We start from the raw sequence: 25,980 nt of genomic DNA, 5'->3' as shown, positions 1-25,980 counted from the left end.
CATCTCTGATTGTGAGTTGGCAAATGGCACAGGTTGAAAACAAAAATAATACATAATGACATCTCATAGGGGAGCAACAGATAAGTCTACACATAAGCATTTAATTGAATTTAATCAACTTACAATGTAAGCTCGATCAATTTACTATAATGAAAACTTAAGTAAGCCAATGTGATAAAATACATAAACTGTTTTATCATGTATTGTCAAAATGTGGCACTGGAAAAGCACAGGTCAGGCAGCATCCGAGGAGCAGGAGAATCGACATTTCGGAAAAAGCCCTTCATCCGGAATCTGGGGGAAGAAGGGACCTGAGAGATAAATAGGATGGTGGGGGTGGGGGTGGGGCTGGGGATGGGGATGGGGCTGGGAGGTAAGCTGGGAAGATCTCTTCAGAGCATATGTGGAACAGTCCATCTTCCACAGTTACACCGGCACCATTTCCCACCTCTTCCTGCACTACATTGATGACTGTATCAGCGAAATCTCATGCTCCCATGATGAGATTGAACAGTTCATTAACTTCATTGACAATTTCCACCCTTACCTAAAGTTCACCTGGACCATCTCGGACACCTCCTTCCCCTCCTGGACCTCTCCATATCCATCTCCAGCGACCCACTCAACACGGACATCTATTTCAAACCTACTGACTCCCACAGCTACCTGGACTACCCCTCCTCTCAACTCCGCTCCTGTAAAAACACAATCCCTTGCTCCCAATTCCTCCGCCTCTGCCGTATCTGTTCCCAGAATTCCACTCCAGGACATCCCAGATAGGCCTCCTATTCCAAGACCATAATTCACCTCCCAACAATGATCAACAATGCCTTCCCACAGTTCTCCTGCACTTCTTGTACCTCCGCCCTTGAACCCCATCCATCCAATACTCACCTCCGTCCAAGGTGCCAAAGGATCTTTTCACATCCAGCATAGATTTTCCTGCACAGCCACCTTATCTACTGTGTCCGTTGTTCTCAATGTGATCTCCTCTACATCGAGGAAACAGATTACCAATTCGTGGAGTGTTTCAGGGTTCATCTCCAGGACACACGCAGCCAACAACCCTACCGCCCTGTGACCGACCACTTCAACTCTTCCTCTCACTCCACCAAGGATATGCAAGTCCTGTGCCTCCTCCACTGCCAAATCCAAGGAGGAAAAACGCTTCACCTTCCGCCTTGGAACCTTTAACCACATGACATCAACGCTGACTTCACTAGTTTCCAAATCTCCCCTCGCCCCACCTCATCCCTGATTTAACCTACCAGCTTGGCACCACCTCTTGACCTGTCCCACCTGTCCATCTTCCTTCCCACCTATCCACTCCATCGTCCCCATCGACTGATCACAATCACCTGCATCCACCAATCGCCTTCCCAGCTACCTCTCCTCAGCCCCACCCTCTTCTTTATCTCTCAGCCCCTTCCCCCCCCAGATTCCTGATGAAAAGCTTATACCCGAAACGTTGACTTTCCTGCTCCTCAGATGCTGCCTGACCTGCTGTGCTTTTCGGATTTTCCAACTCATTCTCCAGCATCTGCAGTCCTCACCTCTTTATCTTATATAGTGCATTGTACAACTTAACATACTAGGAGCACTGTTTAATTATATCTGGGACATAAATGCTTATAATATAACAACATTTGTGCTTTAAATTAATGTCTGAGATATAAGGTTTGGGTAAAACATTCAAGTTAGCCTATCTATAAAATAAGATGGCATCAGCAAAATGGATTAGTGAGTTGCTGGTAACTGTTTATTTCTCTTAAGGTTAACTGCCTTAATTTAGTCTAAAAAAAGAGAGGTGTGGCAAGGCACCTCAGTTCTGTAACATGGACAAAGCTAGAAGTCACACAACACCAGGTAAAGGCCCAACAGGTTTATTTAAAAGCACAAGCTTTTGCGGTTATGTGAAGAAAGATGTCACCTGACAAAGGAGCAATGTTCAAATAAACCTGTTGAACTATAACCTGGTGTCTTCTAAGTTTTGACTATGTCCACCCTAGTCGCCATTGGCACCTTCACATCCTGTAAAATATCACTCTGTACCATGTTTCTTGTCGTCTGAACAATCTCATGTACAGGAACTGTTGTCAGCTGGGGGAGCTTGAGCAGCAGCTGATATCACAGCAATACAGCATCAAGATCGAGAGCTAGAACATTCCCAGAGGTGGTCAACCCACATAAATAAGCAGAAAAAAATTGCTGCCTGGCATACAATTCAGGGACTGGGTCTCTGGATTACAAGTCCATTGACATTACTACTATGCCACTTCCTCCCCTAGGTATCTACATTATTATAGACGAGGATAGTGGTACTATAAAGGGCAAAGAAAGGAAGGAAACTCTGAAGTGATTTCATGATCAATATATTTCTGGCCTAACACGAGTGTCCCGAGTGTCATAGAGTCATAGAGATGTACAGCACGGAAACATCCTTCGGTCCAACTCGTCCATGCCGACCAGATATCCTAAATTAATCCCCTCTCAACCCTTCCTAATCATATACCCATCCAGATGCCTTTTAAATATTGCAATTGTACCAGCCTCCAGTGCATTTTGATCACTAACCAGTAACAGCTCTAAACATTATTAAGAGAGATGTCTCTTCTGGGAAGTACAGCCTCAACCAAATCCATCATACTGCAGGTGACTCAGCAGTACAGTGTGATAGAAGGAAGCAATAAACATTGGAAATTCCATATTCAAGAGAATGCACAAGTATTTCTTTGACCACAGACCTCATTCTAGGGTGGCAGGGAACAGTAAGTTGTGATGCAGGGTAGTGCTGGAAAAGCATAGCAGGTCAGGCAGCATCCGAGGAGTAGGAAAATCCTGTTTCGGGCAAAAGCACCACTCTAATCTAGACTCTGGTTTCCAGCATCTGCAATCCTCACTTTTGCCAAGTTGTGATTCATATCAGTACCAACAAACGAAGCAAGGTGCTCCGAGCTAATTTTAGGAATCTAGGAAAGAGATTAATAAACAGGGCCTCAAAAGTAGTAACTTCTGAATTAATCCCAATGCCACTTGCTAGTGAGTATGAAAATAGGAGATGATTGATGATTGGAAAGCTTTAAACTGATGGGAGCAGTTCTAAGAAGGGTGGAATGCACACAGGCCAGGCAAGCATCAGTATCCTCACATTGTACTTTTCATTTGATTTGATTTACTATAGTCACATGTACCTAAGTACAGTGAAAAGTTTTGTTTTGTGATCAGTACAGGCAGATCATAGCAAACAAGGACATAAAGATCATAGGATGCTTACAAGAGCGAGGCATATATTGTTACATCTGCACAGGAGGTGCACAAACCAAGATCAACATTATTTGAAGTTAGAGAGGTCCACTCAGTCATCTAATAATAGCAGGGAAGAAACTGTTCTTGAACCTGTTGGTGCGTGCATTCAAGTTTCTGTACCTTCTGCCTGACAGAAAAAGTTGGAGAGAACATTACCATGATGGGAAGGATCTTTGATAATGTTGGCAGTCTTTCTGCAGCAACAAGAAGTGTAAAAGGAGTCCATGGATGGGTGGTTGGCTTCTGTGATGGCCTGGGCTGTGCACATAACTTCCAATAGCTGCTTACATCCTGGGCAGAGCAGTTGCCATATCAGGCCATTATGCACCTGGATAGAATGCATTCTATGGTGCATTTGTAAAAGTTGGTGATGATCTTAACGTACATGCCAAATTTCTCATTCTGTGGTGGAGAATTTAAATTTGGCAGAGGGATGGAAACCAAAGTGCAGCATTAAGTGGAAAAACAAGATGCTCAAAGGATTGGGAGAGACAGACAGAACTAGAATAAGAAATAGTAACATATTATAAAAGATTGTAAGGTATTAAATGGAGTCAGATTAAGTAGAAATACAATACATTCTAATTCACGTTTATAGTGCATTTGTGTAAACATATGAAATGTGGTAAATATTTCGGTGAATTGGAGACACAGATAGTCTCATGGGAAAATGGTGTTCTGGCAACAGGCTCAAAATGGGACGTGTTGTTCAGCAAAGGTAGAGAAGGAAAGAAAGAGGGGTAGTGGTTGTGTTTAAGAGTCAATATTATGGAGCACTAAATGGAGGATATCCTGGAAGGGACATGGTTAAAACCCTGTATGTTAAAAATCACAACACCAGATTATAGTCCAACAAATCTAATTGGAAGCACCAGCTTTCGGAGTGCTGCTCCTTCATCAGTTGGTTGATGAAAGAGCAGCACTCCAAAAGCTAGTGCTTCCAATTAAACCTGTTGGACTATAACCTGGTGTTGTGTGATTTTTAACTTTGTACACCCCAGTCCAACACCGGCATCTCCAAATCATGAAAACCTATTTGGTTAGATTTAAACAGTATATACTGCATCATTACTCTACTGGGTGTATTTTATAGACCATCAAATAAGAAGATCTAGCAGAAAAATTCAGACTGATATATGAATTTTTGAGTAGTGAGTTTTTGCCTTATTTTTCATGGAATCTGGGTGTCCACTAGCAAGGCCCACAAGGAGAAAGTTGTAGAGGTACTGACCATAATGTTCCTTAGATTATGAGGGGTAGCCTGAGAGATCTGGAGCATTGCAAAAATCACATCCTTGTTTGACCTAGATGCAAGGATAAACCCAGCAACTACAGACCATTTATTTTCTCAGTGGTTGAAAATGATTTAGAAATTATTCATTCTGATCTTGACCTGCAGAATATTTCCAGAATTTTATGTTTTTATGATATTCATATATAAATGAGGAGTTTCATGCAGATAGTTCTGCACTGAAGCCACTGAAAAGTATGTGCAGAACATTGATTTGGCTAAGTTCTCTTCGGGATAAACTGCTGGAGACCCTTGATTTGATTATTGCTTACGCATAAATAAGGAGATACATACAGATGTGTGTAGGGTGTAGACTTAGGAGTATGGTGGCCATGTGTTATTACGGAGAAACATATATTTTTGGGGGGTATGGACCTTTTAAGAAGTGTATTGCTCTGGAAGATAATTTTTTCTAAAATGAAATCTGCTTCCAATAACTATGATGACCAAGATGCTAAGAAAAAAACAATAAAGCTAAACAAGTAATTGGTTACAAGAGGGATATGGGGTAGAAATTCAGTGACTTGAAGTGCCTACTCTTAAGATGCGAGCGACACGCGTTAAACTGGGACTTTGTAAGCATGAAGTGGCTGAAGGAGCTTTGAAGGGGCAACCTTGTCAGAAGTAAGTGGTAGTTTCAAGAAATCTAACATTTATACAGCCCTGGAAATAGAATGCAAAATATATGGTTAATTTCTGATAACAATCTGACTTGGCTTTTTGGGGAGTGTTAGTCCATTTGGTGCAGAAGGAAATTTGAGTTAGGAAGTTTAAAGTATAGGTAGCTATTTATCATTTTAATGTGTTGAACACAGCACAGATATAAGGATTTTTTTACTGAAATTATTAAGGAGCTATATGTTTGTGATGTTGCAATTGTGAATAGGTCTACAATTCAGTAAAGGTGGGTTTCACCAAACAGCTGTAAGGCATTTAACATGGCAACAGAACAGTAGCTTTTGTGAAGGATGGCTGAAACTAAATGTAAATTGTCAGGATATAATTATTATTGATGTTCTCAGGGTCTAAACATCATGACCAGTGGAAGAATGAAGTGGCTGTGTGGACACAGGTTATGTCACTACCAATGAGGAAACAATTATGGCCTTGGCATTGGTAGTTCCTAACAAAAGTACAATCATAAGCAAAAGTATTTTATGAGCAACGTATCTGCCAATTAGATACTTTTGTTAGATACAGTTGGTTAAATTTACCATGAGACACATTCAGCTTTTCATAGTTAAAAATCACACAACACTATAACCTGTTGTTGTGTGATTTTTAACTTTGTACACTCCAGTCCAACACCGGCATCTCCAAATCATGTCAGCTTTTCATATATTTCTAAAAATGCTAAATTATTCCAGGAATATATCTTGAACATTATAGACTGTATAAAAGATTGAAGATATTCAATTTGGAGATTCCTTGATTAGTATTCACATCTAAATTGCTGAATTGTGAATAAAGTGTCACATATGGACACATTACTGATGGATGACACCATTAAGACACAGGATTTTACTAAGGTTCAATTCCTGGAAAGAAATTTCATTTTGTATCCATTTTTTTATTTATATGCTCATAGAGTGTGAGCATTGTCAGCTGGGCCAGCATTTATTTTTTATCCCAAAATATCTTGAGTAGTGAAGGTGATGAGCTGTGTTTGTGAACTGTTTTGAAACATGAGGGGTAGATACACCCACAGAACAGGTAGGAAGTGAATTTCAGGATTTTGGCCTAGTTGTAGTGAAAGAACAGTGATATAGTTCCTGGTCATAATATTGTGTGGCTTGGAGGGCAATTCATAAGTGGTGGTGTTCCCATGCATCTGTTGCCCTTGTTCTTTCAGTGGTAAAGGTAGTGTGTTTAGAAGATGTGGTCAGAAGAGTTGTGCTGAGATGTTGCAGTGTATCTTGTATATACACATCTGCTTCCACCCTCCATTACTTTTAAAAGAAACCTGAGAAAGTAGTTGATTTTAACAGCCTTGACTGTAAAAATGGCACCTGTCACAGTATCACTAAAGGATGGAAGATTCACTGAGCGTTGTATTTCAAGATCATCCAGGTATTAGATACAGTCATCAGTACAATACAAGAATTACAGACAGAAAAATATTTTATATCAGATTTGCGTACCGCAGCAGATAACAAGTTTGGAGCCACAATAGAATACAATTGAACTCTGGGAGCAATTAACAGGTGTTCAAATTATCATTGTGCAATGAGCTGCCAAAATCAGAACAGCAGGGTTTTCAACGTAATATATAAAAACAGAATTTGGAGCCTGAAGATGATGATAATGATCAGCCTGAAGAAACTATACTCATCACAACAAGATGTAATCCAGTGATGTGTATTAGTTCTGGATTCAGTTAACTGTGTAGTATTAGATAGTGGTTGCATCTTAACTGTATATGAATAGATTGGCCAAAATTATGTCTGGATTTATTCAAATTGATGCAAGATGAGGTATATGAAAATTTGATTTATTTTAAATTTGGAAATGTCAACACAATGGGATCACCAAAAAGAATGCTGATATCATGCAAAATAGCTGAAAGAAGCCATTTTATTGATACTGATGTACTAGCTCGTGAGAGACCTTTTGTTAAGTATGCTTTCCATGAAAAAGACACAACTGAAACTGGAAATACATCATGATAAAGCAATTGTTTTTAGAAAGTCAGGTGATCAGCAGTGTACCCAATCAGAACATTATTGTTATGGACATATTAATGACATCAGTTGCTACAAGCCAGAGGGAAAATTACAATTGTCTTAAAGCTAAACCAATAATTTGCTTCTTACTTTAGCCTTAAAAACTAAAGATTTCAGAGGTGATTTAGGAGAAAAGACATCAAAGAAATTAGCAAAATATAAAATCTATAAAAAGCATGTCATGACTGATCCTGTGTAAGCCTACATTCTCTTGCATGTCTTCCATTGGCACATAACTTTAATAAGGCAGATGCCATTAAACTAAATTTACAAAACAAAGAGAAGCATTATTTCATTGCAACATCTATGAAGTGTACAATCAGATTTAGCTGTTCTATATATGTATGAACAGAATCATGACTCTAGATAAATTTGTAAAGAAACAGACAAGGACCAGACTTGGAGTACTGGCTAGGTCTCTGACTGACAATGGAGGGGAAATCGTGAATGACAATTTAAGAGACATGAACATGCTGATCATAAAAGTCCATGGTGAAACTTCTTTCAGCAAACTGACTTTTTAAAAATTCATTTGTGGGGCTTGAGCATTGTTGGCTGGCCAGCATTGATAGCTCATTCCAAATTGCCCTTGAGAAAGCAGTGGTGAGCTGCCTTCTTGAATCGCTGCAGTCCACTTGCTGCGAGTTGGCCCACAATGCCGATAGAAAGGAAATTCCAGGATTCCAATGACTGTGATGAAACTGCAGTATATTTCCAAGTCAGGATAGTGAGTGGCTTGGAGAGGAACTTGCAGCTGGTAGTGTTCCCAAGTACCTGCTGCCCTTGTCCTTCCAGATGGAAGTGGTCATGGGTTTGGAAAGTGCTGTCTAAGGATCTTTGGTGAATTTCTGCAGTCCATCTTGCAGACAGTACACACTGCTGCTACTGAGTGGTGGAAGGTTTGAATGTTTGTAGATGTGATACCAATCAAGCGGCTTGCTTTGTCCTGGATTATGTCAAGCGTTTTGAGTGTTGTTGGAGTTGCACCCATCCAGGCAGATGGGGAGTATTCCATCACACTCCTGACTTGTGCCTTGTAGGATAGACTTTGGGGTGTCAGAACGTTAGGATATTGCCAGAGTATCCCTAGTCTGTGACCTGCACTTGAAGCCACTGTGTGTACACAGTGAGTCCAGTTGAGTTTCTAATAAAGAGTAACCCCAAGGATTCAGTGATGGTAATACCATTGAATGGCAAGGGGTGGTAGTTAGAGTGTTTCTTATTGGTGATGGTCATTGTCTGGCATTTGTGTGGTGCGAATGTTACTTGCCACTTGTCAGCCTAAGCCTGGATATTGTCCAGATCTTGTTGCATTTGAGCAGACATTTTCAGTATATGAATCATCGCGAATGCTGCTGACGACTGTGCAATCATCGGCAAACATTCTCACTTCTGACCTAATGACAGAGGGAAGGTCATTGATGAAGCATCTGAAGATTGTTGGGCCTAGGACACTACCCTGAGGGACTTCTGCAGAGATGCCCTGGAGCTGAAATGACTGACCCTCCACAACCACAACCATCTTCCTTTGTGCCAGGGATGACTCTAACCAGCGAAGTGTTTGCGCCCGATACCCATTGATTCCAGTTTTGCCTGGACGTCTTGATGCCATACTCTGTCAAATGTGGCCTTGATGTCAAGGGCTATCACTTTCACCTCACATCTGGAATTCAGCTCTTTTGTCCATGTTTGAACCAAGGCTGTAATGAGATCAGGAACTGAGTGACCCGGGCGAAACCCAAACTGGGCGTCACTGAGCAGGTTGTTGCTGAGCAGGTGCTGCTTGATAGCACTGTTGATGACCCATTCCATCACTTTACTGATGATGGAGCAGTAATTGGCTGGGTTGGATTTTGTCCTGCTTTTTGTATACAGGACATACCTAGGCAATTTTCTACATTGTCGGGTCGATGACAGTGCTGTAACTGGAAGGGCTTGGCTCGGGGAGCAGCAAGTTCTGGAGAATACGTCTTCAGTACAATTGCCAGATTGTTATCAGGGCCATTGCCTTTGCAATATCCAGTGCCTCCAGCCTTCCTTGATATTACGTGGAGTGAATTGAATTGGCTGGAGACTGGTATCTGTGATGCTGGAGACCATTGGAAGAGCCAGAGATGGATCATCCACTCAGCACTTCTGACTGAAGGTCGTTGAGAATGTATTAGCCTAACCTTTTGGACTAATAGGCTGGACTCCTCCATCATTGAGGATGGGGATATTGTGGAGCCTCCTCCTCCTCCAGTGAGCGGTTTAATTGTCCACCACCATTCGCAACTGGATGTGGAAGGATTGCAGAGCTTAGATCTAGTTGCAGGATCACTTAGCTCTATCTATCACTTGCTGTTTATGCCATTTGGCACGCAAGTAGTCCTGTTGGTAGCTTCACCAGTTTGACCTCATTTTTAAGTATGCCTGATGCTGCTCCTGGCATGCCCTCCTGCACTCTCCATTGAACCAGGATTGATGCCCTGGCTTGATGGTATCAGCCACGAGGTTGAAGATTGTGCTGGAGTAAAATTCTGCTGCTGTTGATGGCTCACAGTGCCTCATGGATGCCCAGTTTTGAGCAGCTAGTTCGGTTCGAAGTCTGTCCCATTTAGCACAATCTGGAGGTGCCAGTGCCAGTGGACGGGGTAGACAAGTTTAAAAATCACACAACACCAGGTTATAGTCCAACATTTTTGGAAGCACTAGCTTGAGACGCTGCCTCTTCATCAGGTGGTTGTCATTTAGCACAGTGATAGTGCCATACAACACAATGGAGGTTATTCTCAATGTGAAGGCGAGACTTCATCTCCACAAGGGAGGTATGGTGGTCACTTTTACCTATACTGTCATGGACAGATGCTTCTGCAGCCAGCAGATTAGTAAGAATGAGGTCAATTATGTTTTTTTCCTCTTGTAGGTTCTTTCACCACCTACTGCAGACCCAGTCTCGTAGTTATATCCTTCAGGACCCGACCAGCTCAATCAGTAATGCTACTGCCAACCCATTCTTGGTGGTGGACATTGAAATCCTCCACCCAGAGTACATTTTGCACCCTTGCCACCCTCAGTGCTTCTTCTGAGTGTTGTTCAACATGGAGGAGTGTTGATTCATCAGCCAAAGGAGGACGTATGTAGTAACCAGTGGAGGTTTCTTTGCCCATGTTTAATCTGAAGCCATGAGGCTTCATGGGATCCAGAGTCAATGTCAAAGGATCCCAAGGCAACTCCCTCCTGACTGTATACCGGTGGACAGGAAATATCCAGAGATGGTAATGGTGGTGTCTGGGGTGTTATCTGTATGATATGATTCCATAAGAATGGCAATGTCTTGACTAATCTGTGAGACAGCTCTCACAATTTCGACACTTGCCACCAGATGTTGCTAAGAAGGACTTTGTATGGTCGACAGGGCTGTTTGTGTTTTTGCCATTGTCTTTTTCATTTCCACGGTGATGCCAGGTGGTCCGCCAGTTTCATTTCTTTGTTGCATCAATTGATACAACTGATAGGCCATTTCAGAGAGCAGCTGAGAGTCGACCACATTGCTGTGGCTCTGGAGTCACATGTACACCAGATCAGGTAAGGATGGCAGATTTCTTTCCCTAAAGACATTAGTGAACCAGATGGGTTTTACCGACAATTGTCAATGGCATCATGGTTGCCAGTCAACTCTTAATTCCAGATTACTTTCATTATTACTGAATTCAAATTCCACCATCTGCCATGGCAAGATTTGAACCCAAGTCCCCAGAACATTATCCTGAGCTTTTGGATTAATATTGAGTGATAATAGCACTAGGTCACCTCCCCATCTGCAAAAGGAATCAAGTGGTGATCAATGGAATGATCCATGAAAATATTGGTCAATCAAAATGACCAGGTTAATTAAATGACCAGGGTGGGTCAGACAAAGAACTTGCTTCAAAATATAGGAAGATCCCTATTAATATATCTATGGGAGGAACCTTTACTTATTTCCTGTATTAGGTAATAGACTCCTGCCTGAAAGGGGACTGAAATTGCTTTCATTTCTTCCTCCAGATTTGACTGCCTTACATTGCAGGAGAGAAGTGAAGTTGAAGAAAATTACCAGAGTTAAGGCAATATAGAATGTGTCCAAGATAGATTTAATTCTGGCCCTTGGCGTGTTATGAAAGGGAGTGGTAAGAATCACAGGGAGTGGAAAGGTAATTGGTCATGATGATAAGACAGTGGTTAATCAAGATGATAATCAAAAAGAATTAAAGGTTAATTCTTCAGGGTTAATAAAGACCGATTATAAACTCTTAAAATCTGAGCAACTGATGGAAAGCAATGGAATGCCTCATATACCCATGTGTTTTGCAATCTTGAGGAACAGTGTACAATAAATCAGAGGTTGGATAGTGGTAGCTTGAGTCATCATTTCGCAGACGAAAAGGCTTTCACATCGAAAGGCCAATTTCCTCAAGTAATATTCATCCCAGAAGGATAAATGAATGAAGGGATACAACCATTTTAAGAAACGCGGGAACGTATAACAGGTTTAAATATTCGTTAAATGTTCAAAATAATGCAACAGTGAGGGCCATGGACTGGCAGAATGGAACATAAACATGTGTCTGAGAGTCTCTCTGGTGTTATAGGCGATAGTTTAAATAAAGAACATAGCAAATGAGAGCTAAAGAGCAGTCTTCAGAACTGTAATGTTTTGGTGGTTGCTATAAAATGGAAGACAAACTAATTGTTTCTGCAAATGCAAAGTGCTTTCCAGTTGTGTTTCATCGATCTCAGTGTTGGGAACCTGTTGTATAGTATATATTAATGATTTGAACTTGAATGTGGGAGGCATGATTGGAAAAATTGAAGATAACACAACGTTTGGACTGATGGTGAATACTGAAAAGGATGGCTGACAAATGCAGAATCATATCGATGGTTTAGTTGAGTGGGTGGAAAAGTGGCAAAGGATTAAGTCCAAAGACAGGTGAACTTATGCATTTGGGGAAGCAATAAAAGCAAGGGAATACACAATAAATGGGAATATATAAAAAGGGATAGAGGTTGTGAGAAACCTTGGATAGTATGTTCACTAGTCTCTAAAGTTGGTATAACAGGGAGACAAGGTGAAAAGGAAAACATGGGATCCTTTCCTTCATTGGATGAGGTATTGAATACAAAAGCAGGGACATGATGCTGGAACTATGTAAGACATTGGTTAGGGCACAGCTAGAGTTCTGGTCACATTACAGGTGTTATGGACCAGGCCAAACCCTCTCAAAATGTTTTAAGGTAGACCAGACCTTAATTTTTTTAGGCAAATATAAAGTGGATATTCCAGGAGTGATGCAGCTGGTCAAACCACTCAGCTTTAAACAAAACAGAATATATTTAAACACTATGGATGAAACACAAACAAAAGATAACAGAGTTTATTTGATAACCCAACTGACTCTATCGCAAGTTAACAAAGGAGCTGGTCCAACCCCAGCAACATCCCATAAAACACACCCCTTAGCAAAAGGCAAATTCAAACTCAGATTCTTACAGGCAGGAGAGATTTCAGAGAGAAATCAGGCAAGAAACATCTGTTGAAGCACAGAATCTCTATAGCTGCTTCTCTGTTACCAGCAGTTTTCTGACTTCCTGCTAAAACTAAATAAACTAGAAAAAAGGTGAACTGGAAGAACTGGTGACTCCTCTGCCATTATTGAAAGAGCCACTTCCAGGCATATTGTCACCTCTGCCTTTACAACCCCTCTTGAAAAAAAACAAGGACAACATAACCTTGTTCAAGGAACAGCATCATCACAAAGGAAGGTTTTAATTGTTCCAGAAGAGAGTTCTTGTGGCACAATAGTAGTCTTCGTACCTTTGGGCCTGGAGTCCCATGCTCAATATCCGCTTAGAATCATAAAATCCCTACAGTGCAGAAAGATTGCATTCCATCTATCGAGTCTGTTGCCTAAATAATTATTAAGTAATTTATGATCGAAAGTCAGACTTTGGAAATTTTTAAGTATTAATTTAGGTATTCAGCAGAATAGGACTGCAGTAACTTTGAATCAACACGCCAATATAGGGAGTATTGTTCCTATGTTGGATAATTGTGCTAGGTCATCCCAGAAAGATGATGTCATGTCTAAAGAATAAACAGAATAGTTTCATAGCTGGATCAGTCATTTATTTGCTCAATCAAGGCTAAATATTAGTTTTGATGTTTTGGAGACAAGTACTATGATGAAACATGCCAGAATGGAGGATGTTCAAAGGCCACATCATCATTATTGATCATTAGTTTCTTAGATTACATTACATTAGATTAGATTACATTACAATGTGGAAACAGGCCCTTTGGCCCAACAAGTCCACACCGACCCGCCGAAGCGAAACCCACCCATACATTTACCCCTTACCTAACACTACGGGCAATTTAGTATGGCCAATTCACCTGACCCTGCACATCCTTGGACTGTGGGAGGAAACCGGAGCACCCGGAGGAAACCCACGCAGACACGGGGAGAACGTGCAAACTCCACACAGTCAGTCGCCTGAGGCGGGAAATGAACCTGGGTCTCTGGCGCTGTGAGGCAGTAGTGCTAACCACTGTGCCACCGTGCAGCCCATGCATCTTCTTTTGCATCTGTATCTTGCTCCTACACCAATATCAGACTGAGTCGTAGCTCTTGGTCTATCTTAAACATTGGTGACAACAGTCCTAAAGTTTAAGTTTTTCATCTTGTACTCAAATAAAAAGCCTTGAATTTCTGTCTCATTTAGCTTAGTTCTTGAATATCTGAAAGAAGAAAGGCACAAGGGTGTGTAGAGGTGACTGAGATGTCAAAAGGGGGAAGTAAGCTGTGAGGAGGAGGATAAGATATGAGCATACGGTCATCTTCAATGCTTTTAGCACCATTGATGGCCAATGATTTAGTTATGGCTGCTTCAATAATGGCAAACACAGCCTTTAAAACATGCAACTATGCCTACGTGCCACTATTCAGGTGCTGCTGTCTGTGGCTATGTGCCTGTGAGAGAGAAGGAAGTGCCCTTAGATGAGTATTGTCTTGGTGACATGTCTGTCATAGTAAAAAGTCAGCAATGCATACAAGTTGTCGAAATGTGACTGTGAAACTTACAGCATTGCTAGGTCAGAGACAGTGAGGTGGAGCTGTAATTATGAGCCATAAGTTATGACTGCAAGTGAAGTGTTGTGATGCACTGAACATACGTGAAGCCAGTGGTTCAAATGTAAAGTGTATGACATTTGAACATGCATTGCTCACCTTGACCAGTCCTTAGAGATTACGGAAGTACATCAAGTCCTTGACGTTGCACTATAGCAGTTATCTTCTTCTACTGCTTTTGCTGTGCCTACCCAGAGAGCCTCCTGGTGCCCTGTGTATATAGAACCTTTCTCATCCAGTCTACCTCCTGCTCCAGGATCTCTAATACATTGTTGAAAAACATTGGAGTCAGTTCTGTCATTGTGCCACTCTTATTTCTTTCTTAGCAGAAACTCTACCATATTGACTTTCAGCACCACCTCCAACCAAAATGCATCTTTCCTTTAAGAATGCAGTCAGGCTTGAATTCACAATAGCTTCTCATAATTTTGCACATCATTATCAGGTTTGTAGTCACTCAACAAGAAAGCTTATTACTTACTGCACACTGCAATCATACCATCTGCATTAAATGTAGTGGTCATGGGTTAATCACATTTGTGATCCCTGTTATCATTTTCAGACATTAGCAATGTTTTTCAGCCTTTCGTATACACTTATTGACAGGTGTCAGATGTTCAGAAAGTCAGATTCGTAATCCAACAATAGTCAGACATATGATAAAGTATTTTGTGTCATTGTGATACTTATTCAAGGCTATCTACCTTCAGGTCAAATGCCACAATCAGTTTTGCTATTCATTCATAATCAAGTTGTCTGTCATCCAATTACATTTAGTACAGCAGTAGAGAGACACAGATGACAAGTAAGAGTTCTACATTTTGAGATAGTTTGTCATTTTGCCATAGAAATGGCATGTGGTATGGCTTTGACAGAAGTTAAAAGGAAAGGTAATTAATATCAGAAAAGCTTTGATATTGGTTTGCAAGTTTTATGTTAAATAATTTGTAAGCCAAGATTCATCTCTGTCTGATTGTATTGGGAGATCTCGCATTTGGTTGTGAGCATAGCGGCAAGAGAAGACCAAGATGCAGTCAGTGAGGTTTTTGCATATTATTGTGCAAAGACACTTTGAACTGAACAGACTGATTGATTGAAATTAATCATGAATGTTACCCAGTTATGCCTTCTTATGCATTCATAAACTAAAATAGCTCAAAGATTTATTTTTACTTCATTTTATTGGGTGTTTTCCTGGTTTGCCTTGGAAAAAATTGGAAAGACTCAAGTGAAAGACACAAATAGCGAGTTTATCACATGTCAGGGCAAGGATCTGTCTTACAGGAGCGAGTGATGCAACTGAACCAGAGGAAGCTATCTACAACACAACTAAATTTAGAAGAGAAAGCAAGATTTCCTCCATTTTTATTCATAATTTCCTGATTTCCAAAAGACAGATACCAGCTGTGATCAAAAGATCCATTGCTGTGCCAAAGTCATGGAACTCCCATCCTAACACTCCTGTAAGTATAGAAATAACACATGGATTACAGCAGTTCAAGGCAGTAGCTCATAACCACCTTCTCAAGTGCAGACTAGGTGGATTAGCCATGCTAAATTGCGAGTAGTATCCAGAGACAAGCAGTTTGGTGAATTAGCCATGGAAATGCAGGGTTACGGGGGTGTTGATCTGGGTGAGGTGTTCTTCGGGGGGGGTTGATGTGGACTCAGTGGTCTGAATGGCCTGCTTCCACACTGTAGGGATTCTATGACTCAATGAATTTGGGATGGGCAGTAAATGTTGGCCTTGACAGAAACACTTCCAACCCATTAATGAATAATTTCACAAAGAAAGCAGAAATGTGTGAACATCCAGTTCCAAGGAATTGAAAGAAAAACTAAGTAAAAATGTAAGAATGAAAGAATAGAAGTGTCACACTGCAAACGTATCCCCACCTCAGTACATAACCTGTGGTGGAAGCATACTGAAGAGTAGCTACACACAGAACTATGTTCTTGACATGCCGTACTATGTAGGTTGGTGAACCGAAATGAAGTCTGCTGATACAGACAGCTAGTCCACAATTTTAAATTTAGATACTAAGACATCAAGGTAATCTTGAATTTTGCTAGTACTTACTACCACTTCATTGTAATATCAATCTAGTGTCTCGATGCTTTTGCATATTTCTTCTTCAAATTAAGTTTTAAGACATCGTTTTACCCCTTGCTAAGACTGTACCAGTTGATTACTTAAATAATATAAAATTAACTTTTTCTAACTGCTAAAGAGTATTGATTTTCAAGGGTTCATGTCAACAATGAAGTGTAAAACACTTAAGGATGCCATTTGTAGTTATCAATCATAATATTTCACAGATATTACATTCATGGCAGCCTGTCAAAACCACCATGGCAACCAAGGTATAGGAGAATAGACATGTTACATTCTATAAACACAAACGAACAGGTTAAAGAATAATCACTTACTGCTTTATAAGTTCGTTTCTGACCAGCATGTTTTCGGGATTTTTCTCCATTTACTCCCATCTCAACGTGCATGGAATAAATAATATCAAAAAAATCTTCAACCACTGCAACCCGCTTTAAAGACTGCTTCTCTGTAGCACTGACTCCATCCTGTGAACCCACGAAAGAAGTGTTGTTCAAGATTTGTATCACAGATGAATACGAGACTGAACAGCACAAAGTATAATCCATTAAAAAATTAGATCAAACAATTTTAATTAAATATTAACATCCAACAGAAGTCAGATTATCGGCAACTTAAAACAAGTGCAAAAATTAATTTGAATTCATTTTAAATGCCATTTTTCTTTAACACAACTTGATATCTCAATATACTCATCCACATAGAAAATGAAAAACTGGCATATTCTGTCCAAGAACAGCTCTTTGCCAAAAGAGAATTATAATTACAGTGTCACTAGCTACTCCAGCAGATGAAGTAAAGCAGGGAGTTCACCCAATGTCCTAATTAACAATAATAAATCCTATTGAAAAACAAGTCTTGTTCATCTCATCTGTTGGTTGTGGGCCTTGCTAAAATCTGGTTAGTACTTACAAGTAATAATAATTCAAAAATAATTCATTGCTGTAAAGAGCTAATATTTAATGAAGTTACATAAATGTAATTCCCCTTTCTATTCAACAATCTCAGCTCTTCCCCTTCAAACATTAAGGCAGAATACAAAAAAAGGCTTCTTTAGTGGAGTAATTGGAAGTAACACACTCAATTGGCAGAGCAGGCTTAGACAGAGAGATAGAGAGAGACAGAGAGAGATATAGAAAAGGTGGTTTCTTGTACTTCACCAGCAATTATCAATCAAGGCACAAATTCAAAGAGCAGGGAGGTTATGTTGGAGCTGTACAGAACTTCAGTTAGGCCACAGCTGGAGTACTGAGTATCACCAAACTACAGGAAGGATGTGATTGCATTGGAGGAGGTGCAGAGGAGATTTGCCAGGATGCTGCTTCGGATAGAGCATTTCAGCTTTGAAGAGAGGCTGAATAGGTTTGGCTTGCTCTTTTTGGAGCAGACAAGATTGAGTGTGGACCTGAAACAGGTTTTCATGATTATGAGGGGCATGAACAGAACTGATAGAAACCAGCTGCTCCCCTTAGTTGAAGGCTCAATGCATATTTCTAAAGTGAAAGGAGACTCTTTTTTTTAACCCAGAGGGTGGTGGGGGTCTGGAATGCGTTGCCTGGGAAGGTAGTTGAAGCAGCTAACCTTACATTTAAAATGTACTTGGATGAACACTTGAAGTGTCATGACGTTCAAGGCTATGGGCCTATTGTGGGAAAATGGGACTCGTGTAGCTATTAGTATATTTTTGGCAGTACAGACTGGATAGGCCAGACTCTGTACTGTACGATTGTGACATTTGCAGATTGCCTGTGCTCTCTTGGTGGAACTGTGGTTGATTCCTGAAAGACGGTTTCCTTGAACTCTCTTTGACCGAGAACTCTTTACCTGGGGATGTACCTGAGCCCTTCTTGGGGAGATCTGTTTGAAAGGATGTATCTTAAACAGATTAGACTTCAGATTTCTGCTATTTTAATTTTGACTAATTGCTGTTCCAGAAAGCAAGTCAATTACACTGGAATTCCCGGTGGAGATCCTTTCAGTCTCCTATTTGTCTCAGAAGTTTGAACGCTCACACCTTTAGAAGAATTTACTGAACTGTCTAAGGGTTAATTTAATTCTAAAGGTGTCCTTTTGTGTCTGATGCTGCAATAAGATGTTCACTTGTCTCTCTTTCTGGCTAGAGTGAATCAACAATTGACAGCCATGTGACTCCCAGGAACCACTGTTTTAGGCTCATGTATCCATTTAAAGAGAGATAAGTTATTTTTAATTATACAATGATACTTACACAACAATTACATATATTTCTATCAGTATCCTTAGATGCATCTGATAGGAACGTAAGCCATTCAGCGCTTTGAGCCTGTTCCACCATTCAATGATATCATTCCAGCTATCTCCTCTTTTGCTATGCTTTTGCCACCATTTTCTTACTCAGTAAATATTTGAAGTGCTCATTTCGTATCTTAGTTATGTCCATTGCCTCCATCTGTAAATCCTCATTTTGATCACTAAATGGCCCTACTTCTCATTTTTGCTATTAATAGGCTTATAGAACACTCCTTGATCCGCTTTCAATTTGGATGGTGGTCGTATTGAAAGTCTCCCTTTGTTTTGCTTTTTCACTTCTCCTCTAACTTCTATATTCAGTATGGTTCAGAATTGTACTATCAATATGGCATACATCACACACACCCTTTTCCTGCTTCATTTCAGTCTCCATCTCTTTTGTCATCCAGGGAGATCTGGTCTTGTTTATCCTACTATTCCCCCTCGTGGGAATGTATCTTGTTTGTACCTGAATATTTTGTCCTTATGTTTGCTTATTCTTCTGTTACAGCTCTGCTTGTAGCTTATGATTCCAATTTACCCTGCACAGACCGGTGCTGAGCCACTGAAAATGATCCTTCTCCAATTAATCACTTTTATCTGAATTTCACTTTTCCTTTTCCAAAGCTAAAGCAACCTGATGATACAATAGTCACTGACCCCAAAATGCTATCCCAAAGAGTCTTGCTCCACATCACCCACTTCATCTCCAACACCTGTATCCAACAATATTTCCTTTTTGGACTACAAACACACTCTTCTGAAAACTTTTCCTGAACATATTTCTTAAACTGTTCTCCCTCTCTACCCTTTATATTATCTGATGATTAGCATAATGTGTTGCCAACACCTACCACCTACAATGTGCAGAAGGCAGCCATTGACATTCACATCACTGCAAAATATTCTGGTTATGCTGCTGTCCTTCCCACTTTCTGCTGGCCACTTATCTGCACACTGCTGCCCGGCTCACCACTTTGTTTAGGGAGTGAGGCAATGACTCTGGCATTGGTTGAAGCACAGAGTTCTTTCTGAGCATGCCTCTGGGCCAATTGTTTTTAATTACAGCAGCAATTCTTGCATGGATGCTACAGTGGTACTGTGCTGGAAGTTGAATGAAACCACAAACACCCAAGTCCATTCTGCCATGAAAGCAAAATACAGCAGATGCTGGAAATCTGAGTCAATCCCAGAAGTTCCGAAGAACAATTAACTGGACTTGAAACTTTTAACTGTTTCTCTCTCCTCGGATGCTGTCAGACCTGCCAAGTCAATTTTGGCATACTGATTTCATGAATCGATGCCCAGGACTTTGACTGCAAAGCTGATTCCACACAGATGCAATAATTCAATTGCCTAATGGCGATGCTGGCAATAAATGCAGCCAATAATTTGTTTTGATATACTGTATCTTTTCCACTTGTTGGTGGCCTATCGTACACCCAACAATATAAAAACTATTATTCTTATCTTTTGCCAAGCAAATTATAACAACCGCATCATTTAGAATTATTTACCTTCCTTTCAATTGTTGCAAAATAAGCATGCACTTATGCTTACAAGTGTGCATTTAGGTTTTCACATTACCTTGAAGCTTTTTATTGAAAGAACCCATCCATGCAATTACTAATGAATTTGTTTAATAGGGGTTGGCTCACACGTCCAGTGAACCATCCTTATAAATTCATATGGTCTCCTCTTATAAGGCCTTATACTTCCTCTGGGAATCAGGGTATTGTCCAACAGAAAGTCATTGGCTTTCAAGATATATTCCAAACTAGGAGTTGAAATCGTAGCGCTAATCGTTTTCCAAATAATTCAGTAATGCACGTTCAAACGAAATTCATTAAAAAGGTAATCCAAGAGGTTATGTTAGAAAAAAAATCGAATAATCTTAACTTTTGTGAGTCATACTGTATAACAAACTAACCAATGACAAGGATGATCGAAGCTAGTTCAGGCTATTGTTTCAAGATCTTTGAGCAGCATCGTGTAATGTTAACTTAAACGGTATTGCTAATGTGAATACGTCGGCGTTGATGCGATGTTTCGGGTGGACGATAACCGAAGACCTTTTCGCTCAATGACCAATGAAACTTAACATGACCGAACTACACATAGTTGAACAATCCTGCTCGGTTTCCAAATGATGCAACACTTACTGCCGTCTAGGTTGAAAACGTTTGGGTAATCTTCTTGAGTTAGGGCAAGAGTTTTTCAGAATTGGGTCATGGTCCTCAGTACCGAAGGAGACTATTTGACCCCCTAAATATGCAAGTCTAAGCAAAAATTAAGATTTTGTAATATCTGGAACTTTTTTTAAATCAAAGACTCATCTAATTGCCGTTTATAACGTTTAAAGGATCAAACACAACATAGGTTAGTTGAGTCCGTTACGAGGTGGAAGAACCGCCAGCCGGATCCAAAACTGAATTGGGACTGAAGAAATTTAACGCATGTTGACGGATGTCTCAACTGTTCATCATAACATTTTAAATTTGGTGATACCAATTGGAAATTGTTTAGATGTACTGAGGACATCCATTTCGCGGGATATTCACCTTCTGGTTTCAGAAGTAACCGTTTTAAGATTTGGTGAAGTAATTGAGAGTTGGATTTGCAAACAAATCTGAGCATAAATACCGGAAAATAAATAGTGTGATTAACGCGTCAGAGTTTTATTTATTTGGGACATAGTTTTCCACTCCCTTTCCCACCCCATGCTGGAAAAGCGACACTGAATGAAGCACTCAGCAGGGCGAACAAAGCAGGAGTGTATGTTATTATCCCCGAGGGTTCAAAATCTTGGTCATGATAAACAGATGGGAATGTAAGCTCGTTAACCTCGTGCGATTCACACCTGTGGCAATTAGCACCGACTCTGGAAAATATTTAATTTTATTTTTCTGTCACACCAACTTAAAATGATGCTTTGGCATCACCAGCCATTCATTTCAACACAAAATTGCTGCGCATCTACACGACTTCTATTTCATAAGAGCTTTTTACGGCAATTGTGGCCTGCTGACAACAACCCTGTTAGCAATCGCTGGAGTCAGCCTGCCCGCACAGCAATTACACACACTCTGCAATTCTGCTTCAATGTCGCATAAACTAAATCGCCTTTCCAGTTGGTGAGATTGCTGGGTGGGTATATATAATACGGAGCGTTAAAATCTTGAATTGCAGCCAAAAGGTGTCGAATTGCTCCAGGTTCACCATAAAATTATTAGTTTTAAAAGCTACATCGGCCGTTTGCATCGGAAGAGTAGAACGCCTTTCTCAAAAAGAAACACTCGTTTTTTTTTAAGTATCAAAAACGAACATCCTTGCCGGTGTAAAATACATATATATTAAATCTGCTTGAACTTTTCTCTTTATTTTGTTTGCCTAGCAGCTGCGGGCCTTGCGTTGCCAAATCGGCTCCTATTGTCCACTGGGGAAACCAAAAAAACAGGTTGATTCTGCGCCGTAGGCCGGAGCCGAGCAGCGAGCAGGTAGTAACCGTCTCCATGGGAACGCGCGAGCAGCCGCGAGGTGAGGAGACACTGGAGCGAGGATCCGGGCGGCCGGGCGCGCCCCACCCCCTCTGCGTCCCGGGAAATGTCTGCGAGGCCGCGCGCGCTCCCACGCATGTTGGTTGTGGGTGGCGGGGGGGAGAGAGGAGCTTGCGCTCGGGGGCGCGCGCTCAGGCGGGACCCACAGCCTTTCGCAGCACAGATGCATTTTACGCCAGATCTGTCGACACCCCGACCGGCCAGGCAACACCAGCAGCTTTCGGAGAGGGAGAGTGAGGGGGAGGGGAAAGAGATGGCACGCCATTCCAGGCCTTGTCGTCGAATTTTAAAACCTTAAAAACACACAGCAGGACAGCCACATGACTTAACGTTTGCTTTTTTTAAAAAAACCTCCCACATTTAAAATGACAAATTGTAGAGACAGCGACTGTAAAACTCATAAAAGAGGCTGTTGAGTAACTTGCTAATGCAATAAATATTCCATAAGGTAAAGTTGGTGACAGACAGGCCTACTAGATAACAATATGGTCGCCAATAACGCACGATGAACACAGTAAAATTGTTAACTTGGCTGCCTGATAAAGTCATGGGGTATTCTTAAAAACGTTATCAATAATGTATACTAAAACACAATTATATAGTGGTGTCTTCAGAGTTCACATCCATTCTTCCACCGAGAGCTGGACATCTTTAACTTCCTAGCTGAGTAAAATAGTAAATATTTATTTAGAATATTCTTGAACTTTGCATTTTTTTGCTAATAAGGTGGCAATCGAGTGAAGAGAATCCCCCCCAACCACCCTACGTGTGTATGCATTTTTATACCCAGGTGACTCTCTACTCGCTTGTCAAAGTCTCCACCTTTAAAATGTCTTGCCTCCAGCAGGGACATTCTCGTTGATGGTAAAAATTGCTTTCAGCATTTAATATATTTGAGTGAACATCAGCGCCTACCCCTATTCTTATTCTGGACGAAATTAAAAAGTATTGAATTTACTTGAGAAACAGGACTTATAATCAGACATAAGCAGGCAGGTAGGTGGCTACTCGTCAGATTTCTACCAGCATTCATCAACTGCTGGTACCTTCGCCCCATCGTGATGAAAGAAATGCCAGGTCGTGAGGTTCTGTTGCCTGGTGACAAAAGTGCATATCCCAGACCATGGGAGGAAATAAATGCAGAAATATCGATAAATTGTAACCTAACTCTCAACGATGCTGCTCGTTGAACAGTAGACATCAAAATGCACGGGTCGATGTAATTCCGGGACACAAATTGCTTGTACTTTTTTAATGGGAATGAATACAGTTTGCTTTCTGTGGAATGTATAAAATGGATACTGAACGGTGCAAAGCGCCCTCCCATTTTATTTGCAATTGCCTGTCCTGTTGATGGCACTTGTAATTCAGTCTCTTAGCCAGTCGGGTACTGTAGTTAATTAGCCCGCTAGCTGACGATATTTCTGCAGCTCTCATGTCTTTTAAAATACAGTAATCACGATGCCTAATTATCAGTCAGCAACCGCGGATTTAGTGACAAGAGCGGATCCAAAGAAGAACTGTCCAAAAAGAAGTCCCCAAAGCCCCAACATAATCCAGGTTGTCAGCAACGTTACGGAAAACAGAGCCCATCATAGACGTCCTCCTTGTAATCACACCCTTTCTGTTTCACCGGGATAATCGCGTGGGTGGATGAGGGGATTTGGATTGTGAACAAAAATGTTTCTGGACAACTATTATCACCATTATTCGTCTGATGCCAGTGGAAACAGTAGACCTGCGAGGGCTGTTTAAAATAAGTGGTTAAAAAGAGCTATTTAAATATTACTTATTAAAATTGCACTATAGTTTAGTAGTTTTCCTTTTTTTAAAAATTGCAATATCACCATTATTTTGTTAATAGGAACATAACACTAGATGTATTGGGGAAAACAGGTCTGTTTAGAAAATAATGGGAAAAAACTGGGGGGGGGGGGGCGTATACACACCCACACGCGCTGCATTTGGCTTCCTACCAAAAATTCTGTCCCGACACTATGTAATGATATCCGGGATGCATCAAGCACACTTGCCTCAAATTATGGTCTTAACATTCGACTCTGGGAATTAATGCTACTCTTAAAATATAGATTGTCAAGGTAAGTGGTCGAGATGTTCACTAAGGAAGCAATTGACCCCAAACGTCATTTTCCATGTAATTAAATAGAGAGATCGTTCTAAGCTGAGTGTACAAGCTGGACGTGCCAGCCTAACCAACATGACCGACTGATGTACCATACTAACGACCCCGCCATCAGGCAGCCAACTGTGGCACCCCTCTGCTTCTTGACGTGTAGACTTTTTTTTGGGGGGGGGGGGAAGCAAAAGAATAAACATCAACTTTAATACAAGTGAGCACTAACCGTTGTTTTGACTGGCACGTAAAGGACCAGTTTACCACCTCCAGCCTTCAGCTCCTCCGACGATCCCAGCTGGAACCCTTTCGATTTCACCCAGAATTTAAATTTGGCGTTATCAGCAGAGCTGGGTTCTACCCCACTCAGAAACTGGACGATGCGATCGTATTTCTTACGGGTGACCGTCTTGGTTTTGCCCGAGTCCCCGTAGGTCTTCAGACACCAGTCCTGAAACTGACGGTACAGGTCCCGATCGCTGCTGTCCCGTGCGGCCGCTTTGTTCTCCATAATAGCCCAGGAGCCTGGGACTCGAGTGTAGCTAATGTATGGACTTTACACCTGGATAGCCCGACGAAACAACAATGCACCGAAAAGGGTGGTAGCCGGCAAATCCGAATTAGCAGTGCCAATACACTAAATCGGTCTTTTTATGTATATAGTGTTTGAAAAAAACATACGGCAGAAAAAGACCGAGCAATGCACATAGATAAAACTGCCGGTTTGTAAAGAGACCAATGCGGCCGGAACCCGCTCTGGTATAGCAGTATTTTTTTGTTCCTGCCCCGTTGGTACCGTTAGCAGCAGTGCCGCCCTTGGCCGAATCTGTACCGCCTGCGGGACTCTGGCCGTGCAGAGTGGAGGCGAGCAGGATCACGCGCGGCTCTCTCTCTCTCTCTCTCTTCTCCCCTCCTTCTCTTCTCTCCTCTCCTCCCTTCCTTCCTTCCTTCCTTCCTTCTCTCTCTCTCTCTCTGCTCTCTGCCCCCTCCTCCTCCTCCCTCCAGCCCCCGAGCTGCCGGAGATAGAGCGCGAGCGCCGGGTTTCCCTGCTCCACCAGCTCCTTCCCTTTTGGTTTCGAGCCACGCGATTGGACAGCGGAACAAAAGTTTCTCTGGCGACGGCCAATCAATGATGTCACGTACAGCTGTCCCATTTAGGAATACAGTGCAACGCGCATGCCTCCTGCAACGGGAGAGCAGCGCGCATTCAACAGCTGATACAGGTGAATCCAGCAATCCAACAAAATACGCCAGGGTCCTGCTGGGGCTTACTACGCGAAGGGAAACAAACAAAAGAAAAAACAAATCAATGCTTAGATTATGACAAAATAGTTACATAATTATGTCACCCAAAAGCATGACAAATAGTGTCAGTCTACACTAAATTAGCCAACACACCCAAGTATACTGCAAAGGTACATGTTTTGGCATTAA

At 41.3% G+C, this 25,980-nt stretch overlaps 1 protein-coding gene across 3 annotated transcripts in view; it reads right to left on the bottom strand.

Moving 5' to 3' along the window:
* The window catches only part of LOC122549071 (nucleolar protein 4-like), a 349,310-nt gene extending 323,856 nt beyond the window's left edge, over positions 1-25,454 (bottom strand). For 2 of the 3 annotated variants that reach the window (XM_043688280.2, XM_043688282.2), the window contains exons 1-2: positions 24,776-25,453; positions 16,905-17,054 (exon numbers count right to left, since the gene is read on the bottom strand). In XM_043688280.2, the coding sequence (XP_043544215.1) occupies positions 16,905-17,054; positions 24,776-25,057 (432 nt within the window). In that variant the 5' untranslated portion in view covers positions 25,058-25,453. Of the gene's footprint in view, positions 1-16,904; positions 17,055-24,775 lie in introns of all 3 variants that reach the window. The other variant, XM_043688281.2, reaches the window with a different exon arrangement.
* Between the last annotated feature and the right edge of the window lie 526 nt (positions 25,455-25,980).

Source organism: Chiloscyllium plagiosum, unplaced genomic scaffold (genome assembly GCF_037043375.1).
Source record: "Chiloscyllium plagiosum isolate Xiang-an unplaced genomic scaffold, Cpla_swu_hap1 HiC_scaffold_4, whole genome shotgun sequence".
Classification (NCBI taxonomy): Eukaryota; Metazoa; Chordata; class Chondrichthyes; order Orectolobiformes; family Hemiscylliidae; genus Chiloscyllium; species Chiloscyllium plagiosum.
This window is presented reverse-complemented; position numbering and strand designations above follow the sequence as displayed.